The 17,339-nt window shown below is 56.3% G+C and overlaps 1 protein-coding gene across 1 annotated transcript in view; it reads left to right on the top strand.

Moving 5' to 3' along the window:
- Wnt3a (Wnt family member 3A) overlaps window positions 1-6,247 on the top strand; it is a 40,498-nt gene extending 34,251 nt beyond the window's left edge. The window contains exons 3-4 of the mRNA XM_046448430.2: window positions 1,092-1,357; window positions 4,406-6,247. Coding sequence (XP_046304386.1) covers window positions 1,092-1,357; window positions 4,406-4,885 — 746 coding nt within the window. The 3' untranslated portion in view covers window positions 4,886-6,247. The remainder of the gene's footprint in view (window positions 1-1,091; window positions 1,358-4,405) is intronic.
- Window positions 6,248-17,339: the final 11,092 nt, after the last annotated feature.

The raw sequence follows: 17,339 nt of genomic DNA, 5'->3' as shown, positions 1-17,339 counted from the left end.
CAAATACATCATTTAATGTTCAAATCAGGGCTTTTGGCATATCCATCACCTTAAATATTTATCATTTTTTGTAGAAAAACATTTAAAATCCTCTCTTTTAGCTCCCCCCTCATCCTGGGGAATCGAAACCCAGGTCCTCATGCATATCAGACAAATGTTCTATAGCTGAAACTCATCCCCAGCCCCTCTCTTAGCTATGCTTAAATATTCAATAACTTTTGCTCACTGGGCTCACCCTATTGTCACTCATATGTGGAAGCTGAAACATCTGTTCTCATAGAAGTGGACTACAGGCTGGGACGGGAGGGAGAAGGGCATTAGGGAGAGGCTGGTCAAAATTGCAGTAAGACAGCAGGATGGCTCTGGTGGCGGCTGCCGAGCCCTCTGGGCACTGAAAAAAAAAAAAAGCAGTTGTAACAATATATTATACAGAGCCATTCCTGCTGTCTTACTGCAATTTTGACCAGCCTCTCCCTAATGCCCTTCTTCCTCCCGTCCCGGCCTCTGGTCCACTTCTATGAGAACAGATGTTTCAGCTTCCACATATGAGTGACAACATGTGCTACTTGCCTTTCTGTGCCTGGCTTATTTCGCTTAGCATGATGATCTCCAGTTCCATCCATGTGGCCATTGACAGGATTCGCTCTTTTTAAGGACTGAACAGTCTTTCACTGCGCATACTACAGAGTGATAATAACCCAGACAGCATGGTATTGGCATGAAAACAAACCCACACAATGCAGCAGAGCAGAGACCCCAGGGATAAACCCACATATTGACAGCGGACTGATTTTCAACAAGGCGCCAAGAACGCATACTGGGGAAAGGACAGTCGTTCCAATAGATGGTGCTGGGGGACTAGAGATCACCTGCAGAGGAAGGCGACTAAACCACACCAAAGACAAACGTGAGACCTGAAATGTCAAACCACTGGAAGAAAACGGGAAACGCTTCCCCGACCTGGTCTGGGCAGGACGCCCCACCCAGGCCGCCGGAACCCCGCACTCCTCCCGCTCTCCTAGGCTGGTGGCGGCGCGCCCTCCCCCAGCCTCCTGCCAGCCCCGCCGACCCCGTCCCTCCTCTCTCCGCAGCCACACGGGAGTCGGCCTTCGTCCACGCGATTGCTTCCGCCGGCGTGGCCTTCGCGGTGACGCGCTCGTGCGCAGAGGGCTCGGCCGCCATCTGCGGCTGCAGCAGCCGCCACCAGGGCGCGCCCGGCGAGGGCTGGAAGTGGGGCGGCTGCAGCGAGGACATCGAGTTTGGCGGGATGGTGTCTCGAGAGTTCGCTGATGCCCGGGAGAACCGGCCGGATGCCCGCTCCGCCATGAACCGCCACAACAACGAGGCCGGTCGCCAGGTACGTGCCCGGGATCAAGGGTCCTGGGGCAATGGGGGCTTCCTCAGCAGGGCGAGCGTCTGGCGGGCAGCACGGCGGGCGGGGGGAGGGCTGCCTGCGGTGCCCAGACTGGAGGTCTGTCACGTCCTGTCCAGCAATACCTGAAGGTCAGCACTGTCCACCTGCGCTCCAAACATCCCGTGCATGCCTGTGGGATGGCGAGGCCACCTGTGTGTGGGGTCACTGGGAGGAGGGAGGCCTACATGATCCCCTGTGCCATCCAGGGAGAAAGAGGCAGGGGAGTCTGCAACCAGGACATGCACTCAAGGTGACCAGACACCAAGGGGAGCACATGTCTGTAATCCCAGTGACTTGGGAGGTGGAGACAGGAAGATTGCAAGTTCAAAGCCAGCCTCAGCAAAAAGTGAGGTACTAAGCAACCCAGTGAGACCCTACCTCTAAATAAAATACAAAATTGGTCTGGGATGTGGCTCAGTGGTCAAGTGCCCCTGAGTTCAATCCCTGGTACTTACTATATATATATATATATATATATATATATATATATATATATATATATATATATATATAAATTTTGGAAGATAGTTAAGACACTTTCCCATAAGACAGAAAGAGCCAAAAATAGCCAAAAGAGATGAAAGATAAGCAAGAACAGAAAATGTGGCAGGTCTTTCCAACAGACACAAAGATGAATACAAAGAGGAGCAATTTAGCCAAAAAAAATTTTTATATATACACACACACACACAGAGACACACACACAGACACACACACAACACACACCCACACACACAACACACACCAAAAAAAAAAAAATCAGGAAATTTCCCCAGAACTGTCAGTGGCTGAACAGCAAGGAGGAAAGACCCACAAGACGCACTGATGTGAAGTTCAGAGCCTACAACATATTGAAGCCCACTAACTTTCAGGAAGAATGTTTGGGTTTATGCAAAAGATTAGGAATCAAAATTGGATCAGACTTCTCAGAACAACAATGAAGGTTAGAGTAAAATAGGGTAATACCTTCAGAACTCCGAGGGACAAAATGGTTTAAACCAAGAGTTTCAGACCCAGCTAAACTATACATTAAACAGCATATGCAGTAGAAAATATTTGTTTTCAGACATACATATTTTACAAAATTTACCAGAATTCATCTTCTGGCAAAAAAAGATATCTCCAAGAAGATGAAATTTATAGAATTGATAGATGCATGAGCATCCTGAAGAAGGCATTTAGGTAATTAAGGAAGAATTGGAGGATGAATCAATGACAGATACATTAATAAAAGCAAAGAGAAAAAGTCATGTGGGAAAAGAAATAATACACCGCATGGCTTCGTGGAGTATGACATTTAACATGGGTCTAACACCATCAGCAGAAATGTTGATCTTACTGAAATTCTGCTATAGTTATTAGATTGGGGAGGGGGAGAGTTGAGAAGTGTGGTTGGGTGATGAGACAGAGAACCAAATTTCCATCTCATGGTGAGAAGCCCCCTTGGCTGAGTTACTCATGGTAGATGGCACCGTGGTGGGAGGACAAGTGAGAGGGAGAGATATCATGGAGAGACAGGGAGCAGGGAGGGCCAGGCTTGATTTTCTATAAACCCTCTGACAAGAACTAACTAGGGCCCACAAGGACTTTCTCAATTTCTTCCTTCATCACAGACATTATAGAAGTAGAATCAGCCAAGGGGGTCCATAAGGAGGGACATCACAGGCTACTGCTTTGGGAGCCTTGAGTCTGACAGGAGTACCATCCTTCCATAGGAACAGAGGCACATGGAGAGGGCCTCTGTTCTGCCTGGTATTCCTGCAGGTGAGCTGCAGGGAAAGAGCAGGCCCCTCAGTAGAGACACAACAGGGGCTGTGTCCCCAGTGAGCTAATAACTTCTCACCTCTTTCTATTTAAGTGTATTTTAATTGACATATAATAATTGCACATATTTTGGGATACAATGTGACATTTAAATACATGTATACAGTGTGTAAAGATCAGATCAAGGTCACTGACATTTCTATCACTTCAAACGTTGATCATTTCTTTGTCATGGGAATGTTCAGAATCTTCTCCACTGGTCATTTTGTGGTCAACACCGTAGTTACCCCCACTTCACCATGTCACATTAGAAGTCATTTCTCTTGTCCAACTTAGGCCTCACCTTTTAAAGGTCTTACTGTCTCTCCACATCACCACCCTGGGGACCAAGCTCCCAGCACGTGAACCTTGGGGGAAACACCACATCCAAACCATGGCAGCCCCACGCAGCCGACATGTCAGGTTAGAAATGAATGCAGTCAATACCCAAATCATGAACGTGATCCTCTACATCCTTCTCTTCATTAAGTCCTGGGAATCCACCATTGGGTTTGCACATGCAGCACTTCTCCATTAGGATTAGCCATATCTGGAGGGTCATGAGTGACCAGGTCCTACCACAGTCAACAGTGTCACCATAGACAGTTCTGAATGCCAGCTGCCTCTTTGCCTTCACCTACACCCCTTTCCCCAGAGAAGGAAAGGGAGGCTGTGTTCCCACTGTCCTCCTGAAGTCCCACCTCTCCCCACTTTCCCCAGAGAAGGGAAGCATTTTCTATTACCAAACACACTCCTCATCCAGGCCCTGTCCAATGTCCTCAGGCCCCCAAGGCCTCCCTGAGTTCATAAGGGATCACTCCCAGGGTTCCTACTCAGAACTCCCAGCCCTCAAGCACCTATTCTGGGCAGCCCTCCAATTCTCCCTCTTTGGATGAAGGTCTTCCTTCTGGCATCCACAGACCATGACACCTATGTTTTTAATGTCCCCCATCACACCCACAGGACATACACAGAAAGGAAGCCTCTCAGGTCCTGTGACTTGGAGGCCTTGGATCTGGCAGGACAGACCTCTGGGCTGGAGCACTAGTTGCTATAGGGAAGGTGGTGGTGCTGGGGGAGCACGAAGGGCCCTGGGGGCTTTATGGAGCAGGTGGGCTGCAGGCAAAGAGCAGGGAGAGAAGCAGCAGGGGGTTGAGCAGACCCTGACTCACATGGGCACTTCTGCAGGCCATTGCCAGTCATATGCACCTCAAGTGCAAGTGTCACGGTTTGTCGGGCAGCTGCGAGGTGAAGACCTGCTGGTGGTCGCAGCCCGATTTCCGCACCATTGGTGACTTTCTCAAGGACAAGTATGACAGCGCCTCTGAGATGGTGGTGGAGAAGCACCGCGAGTCGCGCGGCTGGGTGGAGACTCTGCGGCCACGCTACACCTACTTCAAGGTGCCCACGGAGCGTGACCTGGTCTACTACGAGGCCTCGCCCAATTTCTGTGAGCCCAACCCGGAGACCGGCTCCTTTGGCACGCGTGACCGCACATGCAACGTGAGCTCGCATGGCATTGACGGCTGCGACCTGCTATGCTGCGGCCGTGGCCACAATGCGCGCACCGAGCGGCGCAGGGAAAAATGCCATTGCGTGTTCCACTGGTGCTGCTATGTCAGCTGCCAGGAGTGTGCGCGCGTCTACGACGTGCATACCTGCAAATAGGCGGCTCTCCAGAGACCGCGGGACAGGGCTCCCACTGGGGCCCGACCCCTGCATGGAGGTGGGCTCCTCTCTGACAGGGCAGGGCTTAGACAGGGGCAGGTGGAGTTACTCCTTGGACAGGTAGGGCTGGTGAATGAGCAGAGGTTGCTTGACTGGTTGGAGCCCCTTCCAGTAGAGCCAGGCTCTGAAAGGGGCGGGACTTCGGAACCGGTTTCTCCCTGGAGTGGAGCTGCAGTCCCAGGCTCGGCTTGAAGGGAGGGACCTGCGGGAACTGGGCCCCTGGAAAAGGGGCTTTTTCCTGTTTAAGTGGAGCTCCTGACTGGAGGGGGACTCCCGTGGGTGGGACTTTGGATGGGGCAGGGCTCCTCTCTGAGGGTGGGGCTTTTTCTGTGGGGCGGGGCTCCTGAGGGCCCACTACCCTCTTCTGCCCGCTGAGCAGAGCGCATCCCCTGATGAAGTGAGCTGCAGAGACCCCACGGGAGGTACTGGATCCCCGTTTCCATGCTTCTGGAATCTGGGAGCTTCTCTCCAACCCCTGGGCACCTCTCTCTCCACCTAGGGACTCCCACTCTCCCCACTGGGACCCTCTGGAGGAAAGTCTCCTGCGTCCCCTCACCCTCCAACCCTGAGAACCCAGCTCAGACCTGGGAGAACTGACTTGGTAGAGGGTGGCTGGGGAGGGGTCTGAATCCCTGGGCCTCTTCCCACTGAGGCCTGCCTCTGGCCTGGCCTCCAATCCCAGGCCTCTTCCAGGAAATGTGCCACTGTTCCCAGGCCACTGGAGTTCCTGTTCTGGTCTGGGCTGTGCCCAGCCCCCAAGGCCACTCAGAGATGAGTTCTGTGAGAACTGTGGGGGCATCAGCTCAGACCCTGCCTTAGACAGAGGACCCACAGCCCCGGCAGTCTCCCTCCCAGCCCCACATGGCCAGCATTGAACCCTCCACCCTGCTGTTGAGGCCAAGGTGTCCAAACCTACCTGTCACCAGCCAACATCCAGGAGCTTTTGAAGTCTCTGCCTGGGCTGTGAGTGAGAGGACACTGGACCCATCCAGCTGGTGCCCAGGGGCTGTCCACAGAGAACTCTCCTTTGTCTCTGCCACTGTGAAATGTCCCCACCCTCCAGGTAGGGGAGGGGACACAGCCAGGAAGGGGAGTTGAAGGCTAGAAGAGGCCATGTGCCAGGAACGTCCTCAGCCTGGAATTGTTCATTCTGGGTCTTAATTTCATTTCCAATGCTGCTATCACTGGAGTTTGACAAACAGATGTGTTACCTTTTTTTCTTTTCTTTCTATGAAAGAAATTATTTTAGTGATAGTGTGTAAGTTTCAAATAATGGGGGAAATAAAATAAATAAGGACGCTTTTTTGTGGCCTGTGCTGGTTTTTTTCCCCTTTGATCTTGTTATTTTGGATGAGCATCTACTAATTGCACATACGTGAGACTCAGGGTGATATTTTGACACGTGCAGTCTCCTGCCCTTACCGTTTGTGGTGGGCTGGGCCCATGCTGGGAAAGTGAAGATGCTGCTCAGGAGAGGGATCCGGGACAGGGGACACATGGCCAGCCACAAGGAGGCTGTCAGCACGCCTCTGCAGGGCCAGCATTCCAGGAGGAAGGAGCAGAGGCAGCTCAGTCAAGCAGAGGAGGACCCAGCAACTGTGCCATAGTCTAGATCAGTGTGGACCAGAGTCCTTGGGTAGTGGGGTGACAATGGGGGTGGTAGGAGGCTGTGTGTGGGAGCAGGGCACCAGGTAGCCATTGGTGAACAGACATTGAGAAGGGACCTGGGCCAAACTTCATGCAAGTCAGTGTTGCAGAGGAGACAGGGATCAGGTCACCTCCACATACGTCCACGTTCACGTGTCCAGCATCCCAGCATAACCCTGTATGTGCCAAGTCTTCTAGGTTTGGAGACAGCAGCCTGTCTGCTGTTGGCTTCTGAGTTGAGTCAGTTGGATCCTGCAGGACTCACAGGACCCCAGAGTGGGGCTGGCGACCGGGAATGTCTCAGACCCCATCTGTGGGAATCTATGGACCAGAATTGTACCGCTTTCTAGGCAGCCCAGGGCCGCTGCCAAGCCAAGCAGGGAGAGTCCCCAGAACAAGCAAGGCATCCCACTGCTTGCTGAGCAGGCTCATGCCCACCTCTCTCAGAATAAAAGTGCATCTTAGAAACAAGCTGGAGGCCTCTCTCAAGACTACACTCCTGCCTGTCCAAGCCCTGCTGGGGTCTCTGCTCTCTTCTCTGCCCTTTCATGCCTGCCCCCTCTCACTGTCCCTACCTCTGGTCCTGCCCTGATGTCCTGCTGAGGTCTTCCAGGGGAAGCTCAGAAGGTGGAGGCAGCTGAAGGAAGCAGGACTGGTCCCACCCTCTCAAAAGCTCATGTCCAACACAGCCATTCCTACAGGCCATTTGCAAGCTGATGGTAAGACAGGGCCAGGGGCCTAGAGAAGGCCTTGGCAGTCCTTCTCAGCCTGATGTCCAATTGCTGTAATTCACCCATGAGCTCTGGAATTGGGAAACCCGCCTGGCCTACAAGGGCAAGGGAGAAAGGAGAGCACAGCTATGTGGAGTAAGGAGGTAGGAGGACCGAGGCAGCCCCGGAGAAGGGTGGGCACAGCACACACCCACCCTCAGCAGAGGTGGGCTGCCTGGCCTGGGGGAAGAGGAACACAGTCCCCAGGCCAACACAGGGAATTGGGGCTGCCTGGGTCATGGGCAGGGCCCTAACAGGCCCGCTCATCCCCAACACAACTTCTCAATCTGCCAACCACATGTAACCCCAGAAGGAGGCTGGCCCCTGGGCACTGAAGCTGTGAAGGCTGGAGAAGAGGGGACAAGGCTGCTGTTGACCTGCCACATGCACCTGCTCCAGGGAGCCCCACGGAGCTGGTAACATGACACCTACACTGTGGGGCTGGTACCATGGTACCATTTCCAAGTCAAAGGACCCATTTACTGGCTTTGTGGCAGGGCTGCCCAGGAGGCCCCTGAAGCCCTTGAGTGGACACAGGCAGGCCCAGACCCTGCCAATATGGCCCACAGGCCCTCCAAGGAGTGCACTGTGGAGTCTGAGGGGTTAGGGGAAAGAAGGTGACCTGAGATGCAGTGACACAGGGCCAGTGCCCCCCCCACACACACACACACACTCACCTCAACATCTACCCCTTGTCCAATGGCCTGAGGGCTATGCCTCGCATTGCTCTGACCCCCGGTGCAGTCCTTGTACAGATCCAATGTGCAAAACAGCCCAGGGCCGGCTGACTTCTGCCAGTTCTGCCCACCACATTAAATGTGCAAGGCTTCCTTGGTCACATCATCTTGTCAAGGACACCAGCGTCACACAGGGTGGGGACAGGCAAGCATGTGTGGGATCAGAGATGGGCATCGTGGGACAATGTGGGCAGGATGGGACATGTGTGGGAGTCGAGGTGGGTACCATGGTTAGGGTGGGAAAAGGAGCATGTGTGGGAGCCAAGGTGAGGACAGAATGGTGACCACTTGCTAAGCATGAATACTGGTGAAGGTCTTTGGGTCTTATTCTGATCCTACACAGACACACACCCACTCTGGCCAGGTCGCAGAGCCACTCAGACCCTCAGGCACACTGTCCCCTCACAGTGTCCTTAGAGCTCTCAGACCTTAGGGGAGGATGGCTGGGGGCATGGCTGCTGGATGGTCTTGGGAACAATTCTGTGCTGGTGCCTTGCAGTCCCTGAAGGGCTGACTGGCCAGAGCCTGGCATGCCCATGGGGAAGCAGGGCCCAGGCCCAGACTCTGGACCACCAGTACCCCTTTTATCGCCTTTTGAGTCCCCGCTTCAGCCCTGTGTGCCCTCTGGGCAGGTGCTCCCATGTCACTCTCCAACCCATGAACTCCTTCCCTCAGGCCTCAGGGCTCGCTGCACCCTCACCAGGCACGTTCCAGGAGGTAGCCCACTCTCTGGAGCTGCAGGGGTACAGTAGTCCTGACCTACCACCAGGTAGGGCTACTGAGGAATGCCCAGGTAGAGCAGGGGTCAGCCAGGGCCAGACAGGTGGCAAGCAGATGCTCTGTAAAGAGAGCCTGAGACTAAGGGTGCGGAGCCCAGCCAAAGCAGGACAGGCACCCATTCTCCCCTCTGGGAAATGAGTCAACAATGGGAGGGGCAGGGGATCCCAGGCCCACTCATCCTGTCAAGCCATCCTGGGTGATAGCCATAAGACGGTCAGTCCCTGGGGCAGTGATGGGAGCCTTGGTCTAGGCCAGTCTGTCAGGTGTGCAGCTTCTCTGAGTTGGGGCCCTGAGCAGGAGCCACCTTAATTGGCACCTGCCGGGGGCCCAGTGCCAGGGGCATCCCAGATGAAAGAGACAGACTCAACCGGGAGGCGGCTGGGCAGGCGGGCAGAGGAGGTGGCAAAGTGTGGGCACGGCCACCAGGCCACAGATACCTGAGAAGTTGGAGTCACGCAGGGGTGAGATGCCCAGAGATTCCCAGGGGGCTGAGATGCCTAGAGTCCCACATAGCTTTCAGAGGAGCAGAGCCCACATGCTCAGATGTAGGTCCCTGAGCCGCATCCTGACCCGGCTGGGCACGGGAGATCACTGGGAAGATGGTCTCTGCTCTTTAGAAGGGAGATGCCTGGCCAGCTGTTCCCATCCCCAATGCCATGGCCCTGGGGTAGACAGGGGCAAATCCCAGAAGAGTGCCAAGGAATTGGGCATCTGCAGCCCACAGGGCCACAGGACAGACCCCGGTTAATGCCCATGTGGGGGCTGTAATGAGAAACACTTGAGCAAGCTCTGCTCAGGGCCTCAGTTTCCCTTTCATGGAAGAGGAAATGGCCTGCAGGATTCTCCCCCACAGTGTTGCTGGCCCAGCTGCCATCAGAGGCCACTCTGGAGTCCCTCACCTGCCAAGAGTTCAGCATGCCCCCCAGGAGCCCCAGCCCCCTGGCCCCACTCAGAGCCAGGCGGGGCGTCAGAAGCTGCCTCTCTGGGGAGTTTATAGCCCCCTCCCCGCCCTGGCAGGGAGGAAATGAGCTTGGTGGGCCTGTTCACAGGTCGTTGAGACAGCCCACGAATAACCATATAAAAGGCTGTGGGGCCCCACCCCACCAGGGGCCCCTGCCACAGCCCCTGCAGATCTCACACTCTCAGGCTTTGAAGTCCTGCAGGGGGTGTGGCCGGCCCCACCTGGGGCCCACCCCCTGCCAACCCTCCCCTGGACTCCCACTTTCTGGGAGGTGGGAGGTCCTAGGGCCTCAGTTTCCTTCCTTTGGGGACCAGCCTAAAGGTTGCTATCCTGGCCAAGCCCCCTACCCAGAACACTTGAAGCCAGCCGGGCTTGGACCCCAGGGCAGCAGGTGCCAGCAAAACTTGGATCTCCATGCCTGGCACAAGGTGCCAAGGACCAGCCACCTACACACACCTGGAGGCCATGACCAGCAGGGCGACACTGTGGGCTGAGAAGTCTAGGGCAAGACACAGGGAGCCCTACACCTAAGGCTGCAAGGGGGCTTTCACAGTCCCCAGGAGATGCCTGGGGACAGGAGGCACAGGAAAGAACTAGGGAAACGCCCCACGCATCCTGGAAGAGGCAATCGTCCAGAAGCCTATTGCTAGGACTGGGGGGAGCCAGGGTGCCCCAGAAGGAAGAGAGCTGGGGGTGTGACAGCCCCGGGGACAGCTCCTCTAAGGATGGGGTGTTTTGTGGTAACACCAGCCCCAGGTTTCTGTACAGATACCCCCTAACCTCTGTACCAGCCTTCTCATCACCTCATCACCTCAGTTTACCAGTCTGTATAGCCGAGAGGTTGTCTGGTCAACTCAGTCCTGACAAGGGTGGCCCAGCCACTGGGATCCAGCAACTGGCCTCGCTCCTTGCTTCCCTGGAGACTTCCGGAGCCTAACCTGACAATGCACATGCCTTTTCCCCGTCAAGAGCGTTTCACCTGGGATAATAGTCATGGCCACACTGCAGCCCAAGCTCAGAGCCAGGCATCATCGAGTGGGGCCCCTAGGCCTCCAGTCAGCCAAGTGAGGCTCAGCTGGTCGATGGTCCACCCTCTGTCCAGGGCCCTGGCTACAGCCCCTGCCCTCCCACCCACAGTCCTTGCCCTCCTTGAGCTGCCCGAGTGGGGTAAGGAGCAAGTGCCAAACAAGTACTGACCTTCCACATGTCCAGGGAGTCTGAGAGTCAGCTCTTCCCTGGGACCCAAGGGACACAGCCCTGCCCTGGAACCTGAGGAACACAGCCCTGCCCTGGGATCTGAGGGACACAGCCCTGCCCTGGGGACCTGGGATGTGGAGGACATGCCTCTGCCTTGGGGCCTGGGGGTCTGGGGGACATGGCCCTGCTCAGAGCCTAGCTGGTGGACTGGGCTGGGCCCTTGTTCCCTACAGTTCTCCCCTACAGTTGCCCCAATAGGCCCCAGGCTCACCTCTTGCCTGGCTACTACCCTTGAGAATACCCCAGTCTCCTTCAGAAACCCTCTCCAAAGGGACACCCAAGAGCAGGACACTGAGGTCAGAGCCCTCAGGGGCAGCAGCTTCCCTTCCAGCAGCCCTTGGCCTCCAGGGCCAGAGCAGGGGCTGGACACCCTCCCCTCAACACACACACTGCCCCACATGCTGGGCTGGCATGCTGTCCATCCGGAGTCCAGTGATCTGGAGAAGTGCATGACCTTCCAGGGTAATACCCCAGGCTGGGGAAAGGGTCAGTGTCTCTCCTTGGAGAATTGAACCCATCCTTTTTGGTGCCCTCAGGCCTGCCTGGAAGGGTTTCAGCAGGAGGCGAACACGATGTCCTGTCTCCAAGGCTCCGAAATCCTCTGAGAGGTCATCCCTGAGATACCAGGACAGGGCCGGCAGTGGCTGGGGAGCCTAGGAGCTGCCCACTGCCTGCCTGCCCCTCCTGGCTGCAGCTGGGACAGGGGCTGGAGAAGGTGCTAATTGCTGTTTAGCTTGGAGCCTGCTCCTGGCTCTTGCCTTTTCCCCTCTCTCTCTCTTTTTTTATTTGAGCTTCTAGGCACACGGTAAATAGTCATTTGGCTCTCAGGGCCCTGCAAATTGGTGTTTATGGTGTGAAGACCAGGACTCTCCACCCAAACACAGGCTGGCTGGGAGGGAGGAGGCACAGGGTAGGAGGGAGGCACCCCCCAGTCTCCAGGCCCAGCTGGGGTTGTGGGTTGATGCAGGAGGGCTCCTAGAAGAGTTGAGGCTCCCACAGCAGAGGAGCCCTTCTGAGGAGACCCCTGGGTTGGGGCAGCTGGGTGGCAGAGTACAAGCTCAGCACGAGCAAGGCTGGGATTCAGTCCCCAGAGAGAGAGGGAAGCTCAAGTTTTCTCAGGCCCTGCTGCACGCAGGCCCCCTCGCCCAGTGGCCATCTGCAGATAGAGAGCAGGAATAAGGGCCTGCGTGCAGAGGGTGCCCAGGGGAACTTCATGCTGGGAAGATGGAGGCTGGAGGTCCTGCTGGGAGAAGGGGCCTCCAGATACCTGCCCCTCCGTGGGGAGGCCGGTAGCAGAGCCTCTGCATGCTGCGCTGCTCAGCGGGCCTCCACCCAGGCTCCTTGGCTCCCTCACTCTGCCCAGAAACCTGGGCATCACAGCAGCCTCATTCTGTCCCCTCTCAGTCCCTGGCTTGGCACAAGCTGCCCTGCTGCCCTGCAGTACCAGCCCTCACAAAGCAAGTTGGCTTCAGCCCAGTGCAGACTGCAGCCTGCAGAGGCCCAAGTGCAGGAGCTCCAGGGAAGACCGATTGACATGTAGAGTCTGGAACAGACATTATTATCACTGGAGTCTGGATTAAGGGCCTGCAGCAGACTGGTCCAGGCAGCCTTCCTCTGGGCACAGACCTGAGTCTGTATCTTCTCTGTTCAAGCACCTTCCATGGCTCCCCAGTGCCCAAGGGATAGAATTTGAGTTCTCAACCTGTGTCCCATCAAAATCTGATTCTGCAGTGGAGCCTCCCATCGATGGAGCAAGAATTGAGCCCCCAATAGGGGGCTACTACCTTTCTGTCCCCTGCCTCCATTACTTCAGCCTCAGATACCCCCTAATCTCTGTACCAGCATTCTCATCACCTCTAGCAGGAGCCAAGTGCTCACCTCTCTCCATCCTGTTTTATAACCCTCAATGACTCCCACTGACTCCAAGGCTAACTCTACCTCACTGGCCTCCCCTGCCCACATTCCTAGGGGCCCTGGAAGGGACCTGGGACTCACTAGGCCCATGCATGGTAAAGAAGGGGGTAACTATGTGTTCCTGGCCTCTCCCCCTGGACACCCCTGAGTGCCTTGCAGGGGAGGCCCCCAGCTCAGCACTGCTCTTCTCTCTCTACCTCCGCTGGCTCCCACAGTCCCAGTTCCCAGAAGATTTGCTTCCCCAGGCCCGGCCCTCCAGCAGGCTGGACAGTCAGCTCAATCTGCACTGCAGGGCCATTGTGGGGAGTGCCCTATGATCTGGGGTAGATTTGGGGAGAGTTGAGGCACCTATGAAATGGTCCCTGGAGACATGTGCACCAAGGAGCCACATCCTGGGCCAAGAGTCCTGCCCCCAGACCTGCCCCAGGAGGGACAGCCCTCACACAGCGGCATGGCTGTGAGGAAGGGCCCCTGTCTCAGAATTGTGGCACCACAGCCAGTCTCATTAGTTACGTGGAACCCAGGGCCAGGAACAAGCCTGGCTGTAATGCTGACCCAGCCCAGCTGGAAGACAAGGGTCTGCAGGCTGCTGCTGGTCTTCTCCACTCAGGCAGCACCAACCAGGGGGCACAATGGGGCCTGTGTCTCTAGACCAGGTCAGCTCAACCTGATGAGGAGGACTGAAGGTGCCCCTGAGGATGTGTGGACAGCCTCCATGGTGTGCAGGAGGTGGCCAAGTCAGATTCCTGGACACCCCAGACATGGGCCTGCAGTCCTCCCCTCCCAAGCTGCCTACCTGTCAGAGGATTGGGCACCTCTGGCCATCAAGCAGCTGCCCCAGGCATAGCTCATCAAGCCAGACCTGACTGCTTCTTATCATATAATGAAAGCTTGCTTCTCATCTACTGTGGGCACACTGTTGTGGGGAAACTGCAAGTGAGGAAGCCACAGGTGGGAATGGTGCAGGTGAAGATAGTGCAGGTGAGATGGTACAGGTGGGGTGGTGCAGGTGGGATGAAGCAGATAGAATGATGTGGGAGGATGGTGCAGTGAGGATGATGCAGGTGAGGTGGTACAGGTGGGATGGAGCAGGTGGGGATGGTGAAGGTGGGGATGGTACAGATGGGTGGTGCAGGAGGAATGGTGCAGGTGGGGATGGTGCAGGTGGGGATGGTGCAGGTGGGGTGGTGCAGATGGGGATGATGCAGATGGGATGGTGCAAGTGGGGGTGGTACAGGTGGTGATGGTGCAGGTGGGGTGGTGCATGTGGGGATGGTGCAGGTGGGATGGAGCAGGTGGGGATGGTGCAGATGGGATAGTGCAGGTGGGGTGGTGCAGGTGGGATGATGCAGTTGGGGATGGTGCAGGTGAAGATGGTGCATGGGGTGATGCAGGTGGAGTGGTGTAGGTGAAGATGGTGCAGGTGGGATGATACAGTTGGGGATGGTGCAGGTGGGATGGTACAGGTGGGGATGGTGTAGGTGGGGATGGTGCAGGTGGGGATGGTACAGGTAGGATGGTGCAGGTGGGGATAGTGTAGGTGGGGTGGTGTAGGTGGGGTGGTGTAGGTGGGGATGGTATAAGTGGGGTGGTGCAGGTGGGGATGGTGCAGATGGGATGGTGCAGGTGGGATGGTGCAGGTGAAGATGGTGCAGATGGGGATGGTGCAGGTGAAGATGGTGCAGGTGGGGATGATGCAGGTGGGGTGGTGCAGGTAGGGATAGTGCAGGTGGGGATGGTCAGGTGAGGTGGTGCAAGTGGGGATGATGCAGATGGGATGGTGCAGGTGGAATGGTGCAGATGGGGTGGTGCAGGTGGGGATGGTGCAGGTGGGATGGTGCAGATGAAGATGGTGCAGGTGGGGTGATGCAGGTGGGGTGGTGCAGGTGAAGATGGTGCAGGTGGGATGGTGCAGGTGAGATGGTGCAGGTGGGGAGGTGCAGGTGGGAATGGTGCGGGTGGAATGATGTGGAGGATGGTGCAAGTGGGAATGGTGCAGGTAGAATGATGTAGGAGAGTGGTGCAAGTGAGGATGGTGCAGGTGGGGTGGTGCAGGTGGGGATGGTGCAGATGGGATGGTGGAGGTGGGGATGGTGCAGGTGGAATGATGTGAAGGATGGTGAAAGTGGGAATGGTGCAGGTGGGGATGGTGCAGGTAAGATGGTGGAGGTGGTCTGGTGCAGGTGGGGATGGTGCATGTGGGATGATGCATGTGGGATGGTGGAAGTGGGATGGTGCAGGTGGGGTAGTGCAGGTGGAGATGGTGCATGTGGGAATGGTGCCTGTGGTATGGTGCAGGTGGGAATGGTCCAGGTGGGATGGTGCCGCTGGGGATGTTACAGGTGGGGATGGTGCAGGTAGGGTGGTGCAGTTGGAATGGTGCAAGTGGGATGGTGCAGGTGGGGTGGTGCAGGTAGTATGGTGCAGCTGGGGATAGTGCAGATGGGATGGTGCAGGTGGGATGTGCAGATGGAATGATGTACGAGGGTGGTGCATGTAGGGGATGGTGAAGGTGGGGTGGTGCAGGTGGGATAGTGCAGGTAAGGATGGTGCAGGTGGGGATGGTGCATGTGGGATGATGCAGGTGTGGTGGTAGGTGGCTATAAATCAGGAGGATGGTGCAGGTAGGATGGCATAGGTGGGGATGGTGCATGTGGGGATAGTGCAAGTGGAGATGATCAGTTGGACATGGTGTAAATGGGTATGGTACAGGTGGGGATAGATCAAATTAAGATGGTGCAGGTGGGATGATATAGGTGGGGATGGTGCAGGTGTGATTTGCAGGTGGGATGGTGCATGTGGGGATTGTGTAGGTGGGGATGGTGTAGGTGGGGATGGTACAGATGAGGATATTTCAGGTGAAGATAGTGCAGGTGGGATTATGCAGTTGGGAATGGTGCAGGTGGGGATGGTGCAGGTGGGTGGTGCAGGTGGGATGGTGCAGGTGGGGTGGTACAGGTGAGGATCGTTCAGGTGGGGATGGTGTAGGTGGGTGGTGCAGGTGGAATGGTACAGGTTGGGATTGTGCAGGTGGGGATGGTGCAGGTGGACATTGTGGTGACAGGTTTTGGGTCATCCTCCTTGCCTTTCCTGTCTGATGGCCCAGTCTTGAATTCAGGTAAAGATAGAAGTTTCCTCAGCCCAGGTCTGGCTCCTCCTAACTATAGGTAAGCCTGGTCCAGGTCATCCTGCGGAAGCTTTGAGGTAGAGCTGGACCATCCACTGTTTTGCTCCCAGAGCCAGGGAGTTCATGAGCAAGCAGGAGAGTGTGATGACCATCATGTCCCTCCCTGTGGGGCCTGGGGTCCTTGAACAGTCCCTAGTTGTGAAGTATGTGGGACACATCAGGCTGGCCCTACCAGTGGCCTTCCAGGTCTGTGCCTCACCTGGCTGGCAGGAAGTTCAGCATTCAGGCTGACCAGGCAGAAGGCCCAGCCCATAGACACACCTTTGACCAGCTCCCAGCATAACCTTGGTCCCCAGCTTCTATTCTGCCATTAGGTGGATTTCTGGGCTTTTCTCTCCTGTGGATGATGGTTCCATTTCACACTCCAAAGTGCTGGTTTGGGTCTCCTCACATAGACTGCCCCCAGTTTCCACAGGCCACGCCCCCATCCCACATGGCCTGCCCCCATGTTCCACGCCCCATGCCCTGTTCCTATTCTCAGCACTGCAGGTACTTCTGGGCCAGAACAGCAGCTGAGCACTACCCAGATGGGTGCTCTAGCCCTGGGCGGGCTGTCATCCTGCAGGCCAGGGAAGGATCTCTGCCACCCCCTTGGGAACAGAGGCCCAGGCTCACCTGTCCACCTGCCTGTGTCTCTCCCTCTCTGCCCCCCATTCCTGTCTTCCTCACTGCAGCCAAGCCCAGGGGAATGTGAGGGCCTGAGGCCTGCAGACTCTGACACCCTGCGGTAGGCTCCCCTTCCCTCCCTGACTGCCTCCCTTCTGGAGCCATCTATCCCTGTACACACCTGCTGCACCCTCCCTCCCAGAGGCCCTGGCCACTCTCTGCAGCGGCCAGCAGGCAGAAGCTGGAGAACCCCTCCTGAGTAGGGGCTCTGAGTGGCAAGCCCACTGAACCTGCAGTGGAGGGCCAGGGATTGGAGGGAGCAGGCTCAGGAGCCACGTGCAACACCCAGATCCCATGGGGGACAGTTAGGCAATCAGAATGCTGGAGTACCAGAGGGACAGTGCCCCTTCCATGAGATCAAGGAGACAGTTTGCCTGAAGATGCCCAGCACAGGAGCATGAAGTTGCTGTCCAGGCTGTGAGGGTGGCTACAGGTTTGGTGATAAGCCTGAGGGAACACGGAGGGGCCATTCCCC

This window comes from Marmota monax, unplaced genomic scaffold (assembly GCF_021218885.2).
Source record: "Marmota monax isolate L192 unplaced genomic scaffold, Marmota_monax_Labrador192_F-V1.1 WCK01_AAM20220418_F8-fsc00327, whole genome shotgun sequence".
Taxonomy (NCBI): Eukaryota; Metazoa; Chordata; class Mammalia; order Rodentia; family Sciuridae; genus Marmota; species Marmota monax.
This window is presented reverse-complemented; position numbering and strand designations above follow the sequence as displayed.